At 36.4% G+C, this 17,449-nt stretch overlaps 1 protein-coding gene across 1 annotated transcript in view; it reads right to left on the bottom strand.

Annotated features, from left to right (window-relative positions):
• Positions 1-556: 556 nt before the first annotated feature.
• The window catches only part of LOC131032421 (uncharacterized), an 86,215-nt gene continuing 69,322 nt past the window's right edge, over positions 557-17,449 (bottom strand). Inside the window, exons 2-6 of the mRNA XM_059211573.1 lie at positions 11,634-11,859; positions 9,606-9,737; positions 9,302-9,431; positions 8,488-9,079; positions 557-880 (exon numbers count right to left, since the gene is read on the bottom strand). Coding sequence (XP_059067556.1) covers positions 557-880; positions 8,488-9,079; positions 9,302-9,431; positions 9,606-9,737; positions 11,634-11,859 — 1,404 coding nt within the window. The remainder of the gene's footprint in view (positions 881-8,487; positions 9,080-9,301; positions 9,432-9,605; positions 9,738-11,633; positions 11,860-17,449) is intronic.

Below are 17,449 nucleotides of genomic sequence, written 5' to 3'. Positions count from 1 at the left end.
ATTTATTCTTCTCTATTATCTCATGTTTCATTTGGTACTTATTGAAATTTGAAATATTAATAACCATGTCATCTGTGAGCATAGGATCTATTTCTCCAACTTTCAAGGTCATCATATGACCAAAAGCTTTATCTACATTAATGATTTTTGGCCTTTTGTTAACAAGATATAAGGCCCACAATAAAATTTCTTCCTCCTTTGGATCATATCTTGATCCAATAAAAATATCATGCACTCCTTGGATATTCAATTTCATATCCTTATTATCTGAATGTAACAAAGAATCAAAAATGAATGAAGCACTCAGGTCCCATCCTGGAAACACAATTATTCCTGCCTCTACTAGTAATTGCCTACCCTTTTGTGGGGTCATAGCCTCAACTTCTGTGTCAATGTCTTTCTTCAACCTCTTCATCATTTCTGCTTCATTCTCAGGGGAAACGTTTGGCATTGTTTCCCTTAATTTCTTACCCTTGAAGTGGTACAAGAATGATTTGAATTCCTTAGACTTAATGAATTGATCATCAGATACTAAATAAATATCCTCTGCCATTCTTTAATCTGTTTCTGTATTCAGGGTAACAATAAGTCTATTCTCTGCTTCTGAGTCCTTCTCCTTTTCAGGTGCACGGAGCTTGGAGACTACTTCATTTTCCTTTGAATCACTTCGGGCTGGTTCTCCCTCCATCCTTTCTAGTCTCTGATTTCTTTCCTGTAGCTTCTTTTCCAAGGTCCCCATAACTTCTGCAAGCTCTTCCACATCCTTATTTTTGCACATATCTTCAAGTTCACCTTCTCTATGGAAGTAGTTTCCCAACTCCTGTCTTTTCTTGCTTGAATGGATGTAACCTTCAGGATCATAGTGTGTTCTAGATGCATGCTGAAACAAGTTGTTTTCATCCACCAACTTCCTATCAATGGCCTCTTATAGCCTAGTTGATACAATTTTAAAATCCTGAAAGTGAAGTGTGCCAGGGAGGAAAACTTGCTTGTGTGCTCCTTTGAAATGTTTGGCATTAGACAAACTTAACTGTCTTACAATCTCCAAGAAGGCAATCCTATCTTGGTGCAAGCTTTGGTAGCACATATGGATAACCCTCAAATCCATAGCATTGAACAAAAGTGAAATTTTGGCACGAGTACCAATCACCCGAGTTGTGATTGACCTTTGGATTTTGGTGCTCATGAGGCCTAAGAAACTTCTTGACCTCCTCAGAAAATGATCCTTGCCAAGGCTCACCAAAAAGCAAGAAAATTGGTCTAACAAAGAATTCCTCAAATTTGAAGTAATGGGAATTCACAAATCTGTAGTCCCAAAGGGAAACCCATAATTGCACTAGTTGCTCCTTTCCATCCTTCCCAATTGTATTTACATTCAATTCTTCTGGCCACAACCCTCTAAGTTTCCCATAAAATAAAACAATATGCATCAATAATGAATAGTTCTTGAAATATTTGTCTGGATTATCCTTCAAGTTCAAGAAACCTTCATGCAATCTGTCTACCAGGTATGAAGCGAAGTCAAAAAACCTAGGCTCATGCCTCTGAACTTCTACTGGTAGAACCAATGGTCCTATGTTTGCCACATCAGGAGCTTCAACTCCTCCCACCTAATCACATGCCATATATGTATATTGCAAATACTTCTTGAAAATAGTCATGTCATAAGGAGGACCATCTTCCTTTGTTATTCTCCCCTTGTCTACTTTGTGGATAGTGAGGTTCTAGCCCTAGTATGTAGTGTCCATCTTTCTATACTCCTCTTCCAAATCTACAAATGACAAAGGCACATCCGCCTCCAAATCTACTGCAAAAACTTCCTAAATTGTAGCCTTTGCAAAGCGCACTAGAGAAGTCCCATTAGGAAACATAATGCATCACTTGTTTGCATCATAATGTCTTACTAAAAGCTTCACCAAATCAATATTCACACACATTGGGTACTACAAGTTTACCTAGACCTATTTTCCATGGGTTTGAAATTGGCATGGGCTCATCCCTACGGAAGTAGTGGAAAAGGAACAACTCATGCCCTCGCAGTGTGGTGAATACATCTCCAATCTCTCTATATTTATCTTCCAACTGGTCATGGATAGGCAAATTTACCTTAGCTCTGCGTGACCTAGCTCCTAGAGATCCCATTTGGTCTATCATGTGTTGATTTAGCTTTCTTCAGACCTCATTGACCTCACCCTTTGATTTCTTTGCCGTGGTACTAGATATTTCGGCAACCTTTCACTTCCCTTTTGAGATTGACCCCTCCATCTCTGCAAATTCCTTCACTCTCTGCTCAGTAACTTAGAAATTTTCTCAATAAGCACTTGATATCTTTCTGCAATAACTTCATGAGAAATGTTGCTCTGCAATACCAGTTATATGTCCCAAGGAGTCCAATCTTGCAATTGATTATTGCAAATCTTGATGGATTTCTTTCATGCAGCAACTAATCTACTCAATTGATGCATTTAATGGAAACCATTTTGTTAGTTCTTCTTCATCAAGATGTCTAATGGCTAATTGGTAAGACTCCTTGTGACGATTCAAATGTTTGGCATCAGTTGTTATGACTTTACCACTTTTTGCTTTTTGATTGGTACAAACTATCCTGACCCACTTATCAGGTCTCGGGATATCAATTTTTTCTTTATCCCAATGGTTTGTTTCATCTCGATGGGCATCACTTCAGTCTGGACTTTGCCTTTTGTTTCAACACTCCACGGGCACAACTCTTCCTGATGCATTTGCCTTTGGTTTCCTTTTATTTAACTCAGCGAGTGTCGGTATAGTTTTTTCATGTCCCTCTGATGCCCCGATGATCTCAATATTCCAATCCATGTTTTGACTAAGACCACCGCATTATCTGTATAACTTATCCTAAGGAACTCCTCGCACTTACCATTTGCCTAAACGGTTCTATCGGGTTTTAGCATAACATAAAATTTATTTTTTTGATGTCCTGATGAATCCTCATTAGATGCTTTCTCTATCGGTATAACTCATGCCAATGCCCCTGCAAGTGCTTCTATCTTCATCAGGGGTCAGAATAGCCTTTTTCTATTCCTCCCGAAGTCTCGATGAGTTCCCGATGCCCTTTTGTGTTTTATGCTAGCACGTTTGTTTTATCGATATAGGTAATACCGATAACTCCGCCTTCCGATTCTCCATGTCATTGGGTATCGGGATAAAACTTTCTCCTTACTTCCGATATCCCGATACTATATGATAAGCTTTTCCATACCATTATAAGTTATACTGATGGTTTCATAGGTTGTCAGTATAGAAATTTCTACACTTGGCTGATAAGCCGATACAAGCCAATAGAAAACAACCGCCTACTACTTCGTTGGAACAAGCTATCTTGATGGAATGACATTTCCAAGAGTGTGCACCATGTTGAGTATTTTTTTTTAAGTGCTCCAATGAGTCCACGCTCTGTTTCATTGGTATAAGTGATGTTGATAATCCTCCTTTGGCTTGCCAATGCAATTTCATCGAAACTACTTATGTTGATAAGTGAAATTTTGCAATTTAGCACAAATGAGCCATCCATCCTACAAATATATGATCCCAACTTTTCCCACAGGGTTTGAAACATACTAGAAGACAATCCTTGATCACACCATGATGACTCCTCTATTGACAAATACTTCATAATGGATTCCTTGTGCAGTCTATACTCAGTGCATGCCCTCAGTGTGCCCAAGTGATACCTTGACATTCCTGAAACAACTGATCCTCAGAGAACTTCACTTGTGCTAAAAAGGTTCCTGCACATGCAAACCAGTAATAAATGCTCATATGATAAAAGAAAAAGGCCTCTATGTAGCATAAAATATTTTGTAAAAATATGTGCTAACAGTGGCTCTTTCTGGGGATGTCTGTTTTCTTTAAGGACATAGCAAGATCCTAGTTATCTTTGGAAAGCAGAACAACATGAAAACAGAAAACAAAAGAAATTTAAAATATTATGATACAAAAATACTCCCTGCTCATCAAGAGAAAAAATGCTTAAGGTATTGAGCATGAACTAGAAATTCTTGCGTTTGACCATTAGTATCTTGCAAGTAATAGGAGTTTTCTCCACCTTTTTCTGAAATGGTAAAAGGTCCTAGCCAAAGTGCATCAAACTTTCCATGCTTCCCTTTATCCCAATCTTTGGCATTCCATTTTAACACCCATTCCCCATCTTTAAATGATCTATCACATGCTTTTCTATCATGTAAAGCTTATACCATTTGTTGTCTCTGTAAGTTTCTTTCCTGAGCTTCTCTTCTACATTCATTCAGCTTAGCTAAAGCCATCAATATGTCCCCCATGAAGTTTACTTGTTCCAAACACTCTTTAGTAACAAATTTATAAACTGGAAGAAAATTATTTACGGGAAATCTTGCTTCTTTGCCATATGCAAGCTCATATGGGGCAAATCCTATGGACTTCTTGGTTGTCACTCTATCAACCCATACTAATAAGACCAATTTTGAGTCCCAAGCCTTTTTATTATCACCCAACATCCTCTTGATAATCTTCAGCAAGTTCTTGTTGCTTGATTCTGCTTGTCCATTTTCTTGTGGATGGTAAGGTGATAAGTAAGACAGAGTGATACCATAATTTTCACAGAAATTGGAGAACTCCTTGGATCTGAAACACATCCCATTGTCTACTACAATCTTCTGAGGTACTCCAAATCTGGTGAGAATATTTTCTAAGAGAAACTTTGTCACCACTTTGCTTGTAGCCTATCTTGTAGGAATAGCCTCAACCCATTTAGTAAAATAGTCAGTAGCAACCAAAATCCATTTATGCCCACCACTAGATTTGTTTGCTATCTCTCCTATGAAATCAATACCCCATATTTGAAATGGTTCTTCTGTATGAATGGGCCTGAGAAGAATGGATCCATTATATTTGAGTTTCCCTGAAAAGTTTTTACAAGCCTCACATTTTCTGACATAATTATGACAATCCTTGAAAACTTGAGGCCAGTAATAACCAGTATTAAGAATTTTGTGAGTAGTGGTTTTAGCTGAGAAGTGACCTCCACATACACCTTCATGTAAATCTTTTAAAACAATAGATGCTTGACACTGATCTAGACACAATAGAAGAATACCATCTCTATTTTTCCATTATAGATCCCCATTACGTAATACATACCTAGATGTTTGAAGCTTTAAAGTTATTTTTTGAGTATCATTTAAATTATTCAGACATTTCATTTATTTCAAGAAGTGAACAATATTTGTATATCAAGGGCCTCTTTCAATGCTAATTTGTACATCTTTTAGCTCTACCTGGTTTACTTGTGTTGCTTCACCATCAACTTCGCTAAACCTTGACCTCTTACCAATCTTGTGGTTTGTAAATCAATATTGAACTCTTGGATTTGGTTTATCCATCTGCATCTTCTCCCAGTAGTTTTTGTTTGTCTGAAAATGTCTTTAACAACAACATTTGGTACATAGGCAATAATGGTGGCACCAACTAAGTAAGGTTTAAAGGATTTCATAGCTTTCACAAGAGCATAAGCCTTTTTTCATTTAAATCATAATTCAATTTTGATGCTTGTAATGTTTTACTAAAAAATGCCACTGGTTGTTCATGACCCTCATCATTCTTTTGTAACATGACAACAACAATAGTATGGAATGAGGCAATTAAAAATACTTGAAAAGGTTTTGAGAAGTCAGGTGATTTTAAAATAGGGGCTTCCTTGATGGCTCTTTTGATATTTATAAAAGCTTCAAGAGCTTCATTAGTCCATTTTATTTCAGCACCCTTTTTTAACATTTTAGCAATAGGCTTTATGATTTCAGAGAAATTTGAAACAAACCTTCTCACAAAGTTAATTTGACCAAAGAAAGATTGGATCGCTTTAACAGTTTTTGGAATTTGGATTTTATCAATAGCAGAAATCATTTCTGGATCAATTCTAACTCCATCTTTTGAGATAATCTGACCTAATAATTTTCTTTCAGTAACCCTGAAGTGACATTTTTTAGGATTCAAAGATATGCCATATTCTAGTGCTCTAATAAAAAAAATTCTAGATCATTACAATGATTTTTTGCCTTTTTAGAACAAGCAATCATATCATCCTGATACACTGCTAAGATACAATCAATCATGCCCTCAAAAGCCATGTCCATAGCTCTCTAGAATGTAGCTCTTGCATTTGTTAGTCCAAAAGGCATCCTAGCATAAACATAAGTACCCCAAGGTGTAGTGAAAGCAGTTTTGAACTTCTCTGCTTCCCTAACTTTGACTTGATTGTAACCCGAGAAGCCATCCATCATAGATAACAACTCATTCCCTGTGACCTTCTGCAACAAAGCTTCCATATTAGGCAAGGCATAATTATCTTTTAAAGATGAAACATTTAGATTTCTGAAATCCACACATAACCTAATATCACCATTTTTCTTTCTTATTGGTACTAAGTTTGATACCCATGTTGAGTGCCTTATAGGCTCAATAATCCATGCATTTCTCATTTTCATTAACTCCTCCTTCATCTTTGGAGCCAATGTAGGATTTATAGGTCTTTGATTTTGTTTGAAAGGTTTTGAATTAAGCTTCAAAGGTACCTCATGCTGGAACAAATCTTCCCTGTAAGCTTTAAGGTCATCATATGACCAAGAAAAAGCATGCCTATACGTCCTCAACAGATTAATCAATTTAGTTTTGATTTTTGGTGTGAGCTTCTTTCCAAGATATACTTCTCTTGGGTTGCTTTCACTTCCCAAGTTTATCTTTTTGACCTCTTCACATCCTCCTAAATTAGAGATGAAATTCATTACATCTTTATCATGAAACATTCTTTCAAGTTCTATTAATCCTTTTGGGATTTTATTACTTTTCAATTGCAATACTTCTTGCCCAAGTACAGTTGCTTTGTCATCTTTTTCCTCCACAAGTCCATTCCAATCAATCCGCTAGTGGTCATATTGATCTCCACAAAATAAAAAATTTAGTAAATCCCTGTCATCATCAAAAACTTGCCAGCTTTTTACATTATCAAGCACTGACGGTCTAGTTTTAATCTCCACTTGGGTAATGTCATCCAAAGGGATGTTCTTGTGCTTGATAGCCAAGTTCGCCATGAAGTCTGCGAAAATATTGTTGGATCTCTCAGTCCAATTGATGGAGAAAGCATCGAATAATTCAATGTGATCCCAGATTTCGTTCCTATAGCTTCTTAATTTTTCATTTTTTGCAGCAAATTTGCCCCTAACTTGTGAAATTGCTAATTTTGAATCACCATTAACCATTAGTAACTTGATACCATGCTTATTTTCTAGTTTAAGACCTAACAAGAGGGCCTCATATTCGGCAATGTTATTAGTACATTCAAAAGCCAACAAGAAAGAGTATTTAATTTTTTTTTATTAGGTGCAATAAGTACAACTCCTACTCAATTCCCTTCCTTACTGCAGCCACCGTTAAAGTATAATTTCCAAATTAAGTTTTCATTTTGTTTAACTGTTTGTGTAACTTTATTGATCTCTAAAGGTTTAGAAATACTTACCTGGAAGTTGTCCATATCTGAATGGAAAAAGTAGGTTGCTTCATCGAGATCAATTTCTTCTATGAGATACGAGGATCTTGGCTCTCTGTTTATCCTCACTGATGTCCCTTTGAGTGGAATAGTAGCATAAGATAGATCAAGTTGAACGTGACCACCCACCAGATTTGACCATTGCTTGGATAACAACATTCTATGGTTTGTAGGAACTTGTACCACTATGATGTCTGTCTTATATGTGCTATCCGGGCAAGCTGGAAACTTGAAGTCTACATATTTCATAATACCCACCACCGGTACAGACCTATTGTACATGGCATAACACTTACCATAAGGTGTGTCTACATGTATCCCAAGCTCCCTCATGACATCTTTAGGTATGATTTTCACCATTGCCCTTGAATCTATCATACAATTCTTGACCATTTTATTGTTAATTAACAATGTCAAATAGAATGGATCGACTTGTGTGAGATTTTTTGTGATAGATGTGCCTAAGTAAATTACTGGAGGATCCTCTTTTAACTTAGCAACATTTCATTACTTCAAGCAAGGGCATAGAAATTTTACCAGAGACAACGCTTGAGACATAAAAGTTGCACAGTTTGAAGAAGGCTTACTAATTTTTTTTTTCTCCACTAGCTTGACAAGCTTTGGCATTTCAATTGGCTTATTCTTTTCCGGCTCTGTCCCTTTTTTGGTATCAGCATCCTTACCCTTAGCTACGTTATTTTTTGTCCCATCATATTTTGTGACTTTGGCAAAGATACTCGTTGGCTTGCCCTACTCGATGTTAACATTCCTATTCCTCAACTGATAATTACTTTTCACTTGTTCTACGATTGTGGTAGTGAAAGCTTTCTTTTCTTCTTCAGTCAGGTTTCTCAAAGAAGGCGCTACTTCTTCTTGAAACAATTTTCTCAAAGTAGGGGTATCTTTGTCATCATCAGAAAAAAAAACCTTACCATATTGCAAATTTCTCTTCTTTGATGCACATCAGAATATTCCTCTTCTTTAGATAAATCCTCATTTCTTCCCCAATATGGATTAGATGAGAAGACATTAATAGTTGGTTCATAATCTTCATTTTTATCTTCTTCTTCTATCAAGCCCTGGGCAATCATGTACTGTTCTGCAGCATGAGGCAGATTACATACATCACACCACAGATATTCATCTACAAAGTTTGTAGTTTTCTTTAATGGGTCAGGAGTCTCTTTATTGGTATCTGGTTTTACTGGTTTTTCATCTTTCCAATTTGTATTATATGGCATGTCATGCAACCTTAGCCTATTGTAACTTATTTGCTTACTGTTCATGTATGGTGGCCTTTCATTATGACTTTGGTTACCTTTTAAGTCCTTGAGCATGTCCATGATTTGGGTAAGATCATCTTTCCTGGGGACCCTGGAGTTGTACAACTTTGGATCATCTCTCTTAGCAACTTTTGCAGCCACCTTCCTATTATTTTCAATAGTAATAGTTGTTTTTAATGCTTGTTGTAAAGTGTTAGGTCTATGAGATAGAATCTCATAATGAGTTTTGGTGTCAAAAGCACTTAAATAAAAGTTAATAAAAAATGAATCAACTGGTCTAACATCTTTGGGTATTCTATTTAATACCTTATTAAATTCATTCATTGATTCATTGTGATTCTTTTTTATGCTTGTTAGTTCATGGGATGCAAATGAAGGATCATTGTGATCTCCAAATTCTTCCAAGAATAGCGTCACAAATTCTTGCCAGCTACAAATACATCTATCAGGAAGGCTTCTATACCATTGCCTTGCATCCTCTATCAAAGATTGAATCAACAACTTCATGAACACATCTTCATGAGGAATCTCAAACTCTTCAATGATATTATTTATATTAATAGCATGCTGCTCTGCTAAATCAACTCCATTTCCTAAAAATTTTGGGATTGATTATCTCAAATCATTAGTGATTTGATCTGGATAACCAACAATGCCAGTGAAATTCAATTGTTTGTACCTCTCAATGATTAATGGTTGTCTACCAACATGATGGTTGCTTTGATTGTTCATAATCCCACTATTGTTGCCATAGTTTCCATTAATACCATTATTTCCACCCCCATTATTATTGCCATTATTGTTACCATTGTTCCTACCTCCACCATTTCCACTTCCATAATTGTCATTGTTACCTTTATTTTGTCCATTACTCTGGTTGACGCCACACCCATTATTTCCTACATGGTTGGCCCTATTTGTGTTAATCTGGTTCCCATAAATTTCCCCATCTCCATTCCTTCTTCCATTCTCTGACCTTTCTTCATTTTGATCCCTATGCACATCCCTCCATCTTCTATTTTCACTTACCAATGGGTTGTCATGGGTTACAAAAGGCTAGTCATTTCTTCTCATATGAGGAGGACTATATCTTGGAACTACTTGTCTACTTGTTTCACCTCTCTCTTCTCCTACCTTGTCTGTCTTGGGGCTTGAAATATTATTTCTCTATTGCTAATTTGTGTAGCACCCAATTTGGTTGCCTTGTAAGTGCCCTCACCATCTTGGCATCATCGGCACTCACATTCTGCCATTTTAAGAATAAGATCATCCCACATTTTTTCTTCCTATTCCTCAGTATTTATGATCTCATCATGGCTATGTCTATTATCCTTTGAACTTATTTTATGAAAAGAATTTTCCTCTCTACTCTTAGATTTGCCAGCAGACAAAGAATCTTCCTCCTTACTAGGAAATCTCTTATTTCCTTCAAATACCATGTTTGATTTTTTTCCTTTGTTCCTTTTCTTGGGACTCAACTGAACAAGATCTTTTTGTCCTTTGTGCAGAGATCTCCTCCCCTGCATAAATCTTAATGACAAATTTCTAGGAGTTTCTCTTATTTTCTCAACATACCAATCATTACTCATGCATTACATGTAGAGTTGCCACCTCCTAAGAGGAATAATATCTTTTACTAATCTTCTAGGCTCTTTCCTCCAGCAGAGTCAGAAATGAAACCCGCCAAAAATTTTAAGTGTTTCTTATCACAACTCCCCAGTAGAGTCACCAATCTGTTGGTGCGCAAAACCACAGATTGGAAAACTTAAGGATTTGCCAAGCCCTTAACTAATCCAACTAACCTTGGCCAACAAATAGGGATGGTCAAAGACCAAATCCCTCTACACTTAAGGCACCACTGAACCTAGGTGGGTATACCTCTCCCTCTCAAGCAAAAAAGAGTTATTTAAAGTGGATTTAAACTTTGGTAAGACAACTCTTTGCAAGAATGGTAATAATTTCCTGCTACTGCTGAGTGCTTTTATTTGAATTCTTTTGAAATTGAAAACTGAATGTAAAGATAATTGTGTATAAAGATTGTTGTATTTTAGAAATAAATGCTTTCAGGACATTCAAAAAATATGAAATAGAATAATTCAAAAGGTTTCAGAAGAATGCTTTTCTCTCAAGGACCTTATGCATATCATATCAGAATCTCAAAGAATGAATAATAGACCAATGCCTCTATATTAGATATATATGATACTTTGTGCACAAACAACTTTATCAACTCAGGAGACAATGTTAATAATCACTATAATGGTTCAGTACGTGTGATAAACAATAAGAACCCAATCTCACATTTAATGCAACAACATGTGATTCACATTACAGCAAATCCTTAAACAGATTTATCAAGAGGACAAAGAATGTTTCATCAACACAGAAATTAGACAATGCATTTGAAGTAGAAACAGTAAATCTTGTATATTAATCTCTGAGAAATGATACTACATAAAAGCTACACTTGGAGATACTTCATTACAATTTTCTTGCACAAAAATGACATTTCTTCTTTCTATAAAATTTCTTAATACATATGACTTTTAGTCCCTATAGTAGTATGATCATTTTCCCTCGAAAAACTTTGTCCCTGTTTGATACAAAATGACTTAATACAAATACATATGCTGAAAGACACAAATGAAAGGACATGCCCTTTCATTATCTTAACAACTAACTAAATGGTAATTAAAAGCCTAACTAAGATATAAATTGCATTACACAAACTAAAACACAACACTAAGACTTTTGATATAGCCATCATCCACATTTTTGAATATGTCGCAAGTAACCCGGATCCTTGTATGTTGTAGTATTGAAGATCGCATCCTTGGCCGCATTCTCAATCACATAAAAATTCTCCAACTGATTGGTCGTGTCGTTCATGTCAAGAACATCTACTTTGGCAATGGCTTGGGCTACACTAAGCATAGACTTGCACTCAGAGATCCATACGGTTTTGTCTTTGATCACCCCTGCATCATCTACCAGACTGGGAACCCCATGCTGAACAATTTGCTGGCATTCATCAAATTTAGACTTCAATTCTTTTTTAATTTCTGCATGTGTAACAAGAAGACCCTGCACCTTCTTCTTTACTTTCTCTTTGGTTGATGCATCATATAACAACATGTCGAGTCTATCTCAAATTTTGGTGTGAGAAACCATATTGTCCATGTTCCTCTAATATTTACCCAAGAATTCGTCCAATGCTTTCTCCATATTTTCACATCTCTTACTTAGCAACACACAAGTGGTATCGGCCCTAATGCTTTTCATATCCTTTTTCAACTTATTGTGTTCATAAGATAGCTTTTCAAATTTTTTCTTCCATTGACCTCCCAAATCTGTAATTTGGGGAACTGGGTTTCCACTCCTCTTAAGGGTCTCTTCATATAAAGCCTTATATTTATTCTTCTCTACTATCTCATGTTTCATTTGGGCCTTACTGAATTTTAAAATATTAATACCCATGTCAGCTATGACCATAAGATTTATTTCTCCAACTTTCAAGGTCATCATATGACCAAAATCTTTATCTACATCAATAATTTTTGGTCTTTTGTTAGGAGGAGGATATAAGGCCCACAATAACATTTCTTCCTCCTTTTGATCATATCTTGATCCAATAAAAATATCTTACACTCCTTGGATATTCAATTTCATATCCTTATTATCTGAATGTAAAAAAGAATAAAAAATGAATGAAGCACTTAGGTTCTATCCTGGAAACACAATTATTCCTGCCTCTACTAGCAATTGCCTGCCCTTTTGCAGGGTCATTGCCTCAACTTCTATGTCAATGTCTTTCTTCAACCTCTTCATCATTTTTGCTTCATTCTTAGGAGTAACGTTTGGCACTACTTTCCTTAATTTCTTACCCTTTAAGTGGTACAAGAATGATTTGAATTCCTTAGACTTAACGAATTGATCATCAGATACAAAAGAAACATGCTCTTCCATTATTTCATCTATTTTTGCATTAAGGGCAACAATAAATCTATTCTCTACTTCTGATTCTTATCCTTCTCAGATGCACAGAGCCTGGAGACTACTTCATTTTCCCCTGAATCACTTTGGGTTGGTTCTCCCTCCATCCTTTCTAGTTTCTTCTTTCTTTCCTCTAGATTCTTTTCCAAGGTCCCCATAACTTTTGCAAACTCTTCCACCTCCTTATTTTTGAACATATCTTCAAATTCATCTTCCTAGTGGAAGTAGTCTCCCAACTCTTATCTTTTCCTGCTTGAATGGATGTCACCTTCAGGATCATAGTGTGCTCTAGATGTATGCTAAAACAACTTATATTCATCCACCAACTTTCTTTCAATGGCCTCATATGCCTTGGTTGATACAATTTTAAAATCCTGAAAGTGAAGTGTGCCAAGGAGGAAAACTTGCTTGTGTGCTCCTATGAAATGTTTGGCATTAGACACACTAAACTACCTTACAATTTCCAAGAAGGCAATCCTGCCTAGTGCAGGCTTTGGTAGCACATGTGGATAACCCTCAAATCCATAGCATCAAATAAAAGTGAAATTTTGGCATGAGTACCAATCACCCCAGTTGTGACTGACCTTTTGATTTTGGTGCTCGTGAGGCCTAAGAAACTTCTTGACCTCCTCAGAAAATGATCCTTGTCGAGGCTCACCAAAAAACAAGAAAATTGGTTTGACAAAGAATTCCTCAAATTTGAGGTAATGGGAATTAACAAATCTATAATCCTAAAGGGAAACCCATAATTGCACTGGCTGCTCCTTTCCAACCTTCCCAACTATATTTACATTGAATTCTTCTGGCCACAACCCTCTAAGTTTCCCATAAAATAAAACAATATGCATCAACAATGAATAGTGCTTGAAATATTTGTCTGGATTATCCTTCAGGTTCAAGAAACCTTCATGCAATCTGTCTAATAGGTATGAAGAAAAGTCAAAAACCCTAGGCTCATGCCTCTGAACCTCTGCTGCTAGAAACATTGGTCCTACTTTTGCCACATCAAGAGCTTCAACTCCTCCCAACTAACCACATGCCATATGTGTATATTGCAAATACTTCTTAAAAATAGTCATGTCATAAGGAGGACCATCTTCCTCTGTTAGTCTCCCCTTCTCTTCTTTGTGGACAACGAGGTTCTAGCCCTGGTATGTAGTGTCCATCTTATTGTACTCATCTTCCAAATCTACAAAAGACAAAGGTACATCCGTCTCCAAATCTACTGCAAAAACTTCCTAAATTGTAGCCTTTGCAAAGTGCACTAGAGCAGTCCCATCAGGAAACATAAAGCATCGCTTGTTTGCATCATAATGTCTTACTAAAAGCTTCAACAAATCAATATTCACAAACACATTGGGTACTACAAGTTTAGATAGACCATTTTTCCATTGGTTCGAAATTGGCATGGGCTCATCCCTACGGAAGTAGTGGAAAAGGAACAACTCATGCCCTCACACTGTGGTGAATACATCTCCAAACTCTCTATACCTATCTTCCAACTGGTTGCGGATAGGCAAATTTATCTTAGCTCTGTGTGACCTAGCTCTTGGAGATCCCATTTGGTCTATCATGTGTTGATTTAGCTTTCTTTGGACCTCATTGACCTCACCCTTTCATTTCTTTGCCATGGTACTGGATATTTCAGTGACCTTTCTCTTCCCTTTTAAGCTTGACCCCTCCATCTCTGCAAATTCCTTCACTCTATGCTCAGTAACTCATAAATTTTCTCAATAACCACTTGATATCTTTCTCAATAACTTCATGAGAAATGCTTCTCTGCAATACTAGTTATATGTCCCAAGGAGTCCAATCTTGCAATTGTTTATTGCAAATCCTGATGCATTTGCTTCGTGCGGCAACAAATCTAATCAATTGATGCATTTAATGGAAACCATTTTGTCAGTTCTTCTTCATCAATACATCCAATGACTAATTGGGAAGACTCCTCCCAATGATTCAAATGTTTGGCACCGATTGTTATGACTTTACCACTTTTTGCTCTTTGATCAGTACAAACTATCCTGACCCACTTATTGGGTCTTGGGATATCAATTTTTTCTTTATCTTGATGGTTCATTGTATCCCAATGGGCATCACTTCAGTCTCGACTTTTCCTTTTGTTTAACGCTCCATCGGCACAACTCTTCCCGATGCATTCACCTTTGGTTTCCTTTAATTTAATTCATCGGGTGTCGGCATAGTTTTTTTCATGTCCCTCTGATGCCCCAATGATCTCAATATTCCAATCCACCATCTGACTAAGACCACCGTGTTATCGACATAACTTATCCCGAGGAACTCCTCGCACTTACCATTTGCTTAAACGGTCCTATTGGGTTTCGGCATAACATAAAAGTTCTTCTTCTGATGTCCTGATGAAACCTCATTAGATACTTTCTCTATCAGTATAACTCATGCCAATGCCCCGCAAGTTCTTCTATCTTCATCAGGGGTCAGAATAGCCTTTTTATATTCCTCCTGAAGTCCCGATGAGTTCCCGATGCCCTTTTGTGTTAAATGCTTCTACGTTTGTTTTATCAGTATAGATAATACTGATAACTCCACCTTCCGATTCTCCATGTCATCAGGTATCGAGATAAAAATTTCTCCTTACTTCCGATCTCCCGATACTATATGATAAGCTTTTCCATACTATTATAAGTTATACCGATGGTTTCATAGGTTATCGGTATAGCAATTTCTACACTTGGTCGATAAGCCGATAGAAAACAACTGCCTACTACCTCGTCGGAACAAGCTACACTTTCCAAGAGTGTGCACTGTGTTGAGTATATTGTTTTAAGCGCTCCAATGAGTCCATGCTCTGTGTCATCAGTATAAGTGATGCTGATAATCCTCCTTTGGCTTGCCAATGTGGTTTCATTGAAACTACTTATGTCGATAAGTTAAATTTTTCAATTTAGCACAAATGAGCCATCCATCCTATAAAATGATGATCCCAACTTCTCCCACAGGGTCTAAAACATACTAGAAGACAATCCTTGATCACACCATGATGACTCATCTTATGACAAATACTTCATATTGGATTCCTTGTGCAATCTATACTTAGTGCATGCCGTCAGTGTGCCCAAGTGATACCTTGACATTCCTTAAATAGTTGATCCTCAGAGAACTTTACTTGTGCTAATAAGGTTCCTGCACATGCAAACCAGTAAGAAATGCTCATATAATAAAAGAAAAAGCCCACTACGTAGCATAAAATATTTTGTAAAAATATGTGCTAACACCTTGAACTGAAAAGGTTCAATGATTCAAGTTCAAAGCGAATTACAATAATGTGCAACAAAGGTTCAATGATTCAAGTTCAAAGCGAATTACAATAATGTGCAACAAAGGTTCAATTTTTTAAAAATGTTTTCATGGAAAAGCAAAAACACTCAAAATCTCAAAACTTTATAGGTCTCAACACACTAGAACATCAACACTCTCAACAATTCTCTATATCCAGTTGTTAAAACATTTCTAGGCCTTACTCTTGGTGGAATAGCCAATAAATATGCCTTCATCACTCTTAGACTCAATTTTTTTAATGTAATCACCTCTCTTAATAAAAAATTTTCTTCCAAATATCTTAAAATAGCTAACATCAAGTGATCTTCCATACCAATATTCATAAGGAGTGTTTTCCTTACCTCTCTTTACCAGAACCCGGTTCATTGTGTAGACAATTGTGCTAGCAACTTCTCTCCAAACGGTTTTTGCTACACCTCTTTGTATCAACATTGTCCTCGCAGCTTCAACAACTGACCAGTTGTTCCTTTCTAGGATACCATTCTATTGTGGTTTCCTTGTTGCAGAAAACTACCGTTTGATACCATTCTCTTCACAATACCTAGTGAATTCCTCAAAAGTAAATTCACCACCTTGATTCGTCCTTAGACAATTTATCTTCTTACCACTCTCTTTCTCAGCTAAGGCCCCAAATGCCTTGAACTTACCAAAAGATTCGGTCTTATCCTTCAAGAATGTGACCCACATTATCCTTGAGAAATCATCAGTGAGAATCATAAAATATCTGTCACTTTGAATGCTTTTTGTTCTTATATTGGTCTACATAGATTTGTATGAACCAAATCTAACAATTTCTCTGCTGAAAAGGATTTGCTTTTGAAAGTTGAAGAAGTCATCTTTCCTAACTGACATTCTTTGCAAAGATCATTAACCGATTTGTCTAATAGAGGAAAACCTCTCACTGTCTTGGACTTACTCACTTTAACAATGTTATCAAAGTTTATATGAAAAATCTCCTATTCCAAAGCCAACTATCATCTATTTTAGCAATAAAATAGTTGCTAACTTTGGAATTAAGATGAAATAGGTTACCTTTAGTTTGTTTCCTGATTGCAATCAACTCACCTTTATTGTCAAAGATTTTGCACATATCATTTTTAAACTCCAATGGGTATCCTTTGTCATTGAGTTCTGCCACTCAAAAGATTGTGCTTTAGTCCTTCAACCCAAAAGACATCATCTGCACTGCTCTTCCCATTAAGAGAAATAACTCCTTTACATTTAACCATGTAGGGTGAGTCATTGCCAAATCTAACAACACTGCCATCAAATTATTTCAAGGAAATAAATTTACTCTGAT

The sequence above is a fragment of the Cryptomeria japonica genome, chromosome 9 (assembly GCF_030272615.1).
Source record: "Cryptomeria japonica chromosome 9, Sugi_1.0, whole genome shotgun sequence".
NCBI lineage: Eukaryota > Viridiplantae > Streptophyta > Pinopsida > Cupressales > Cupressaceae > Cryptomeria > Cryptomeria japonica.
The sequence above is the reverse complement of the archived record's forward strand: the minus strand, read 5'-3'. Positions and strand labels throughout refer to the sequence as shown.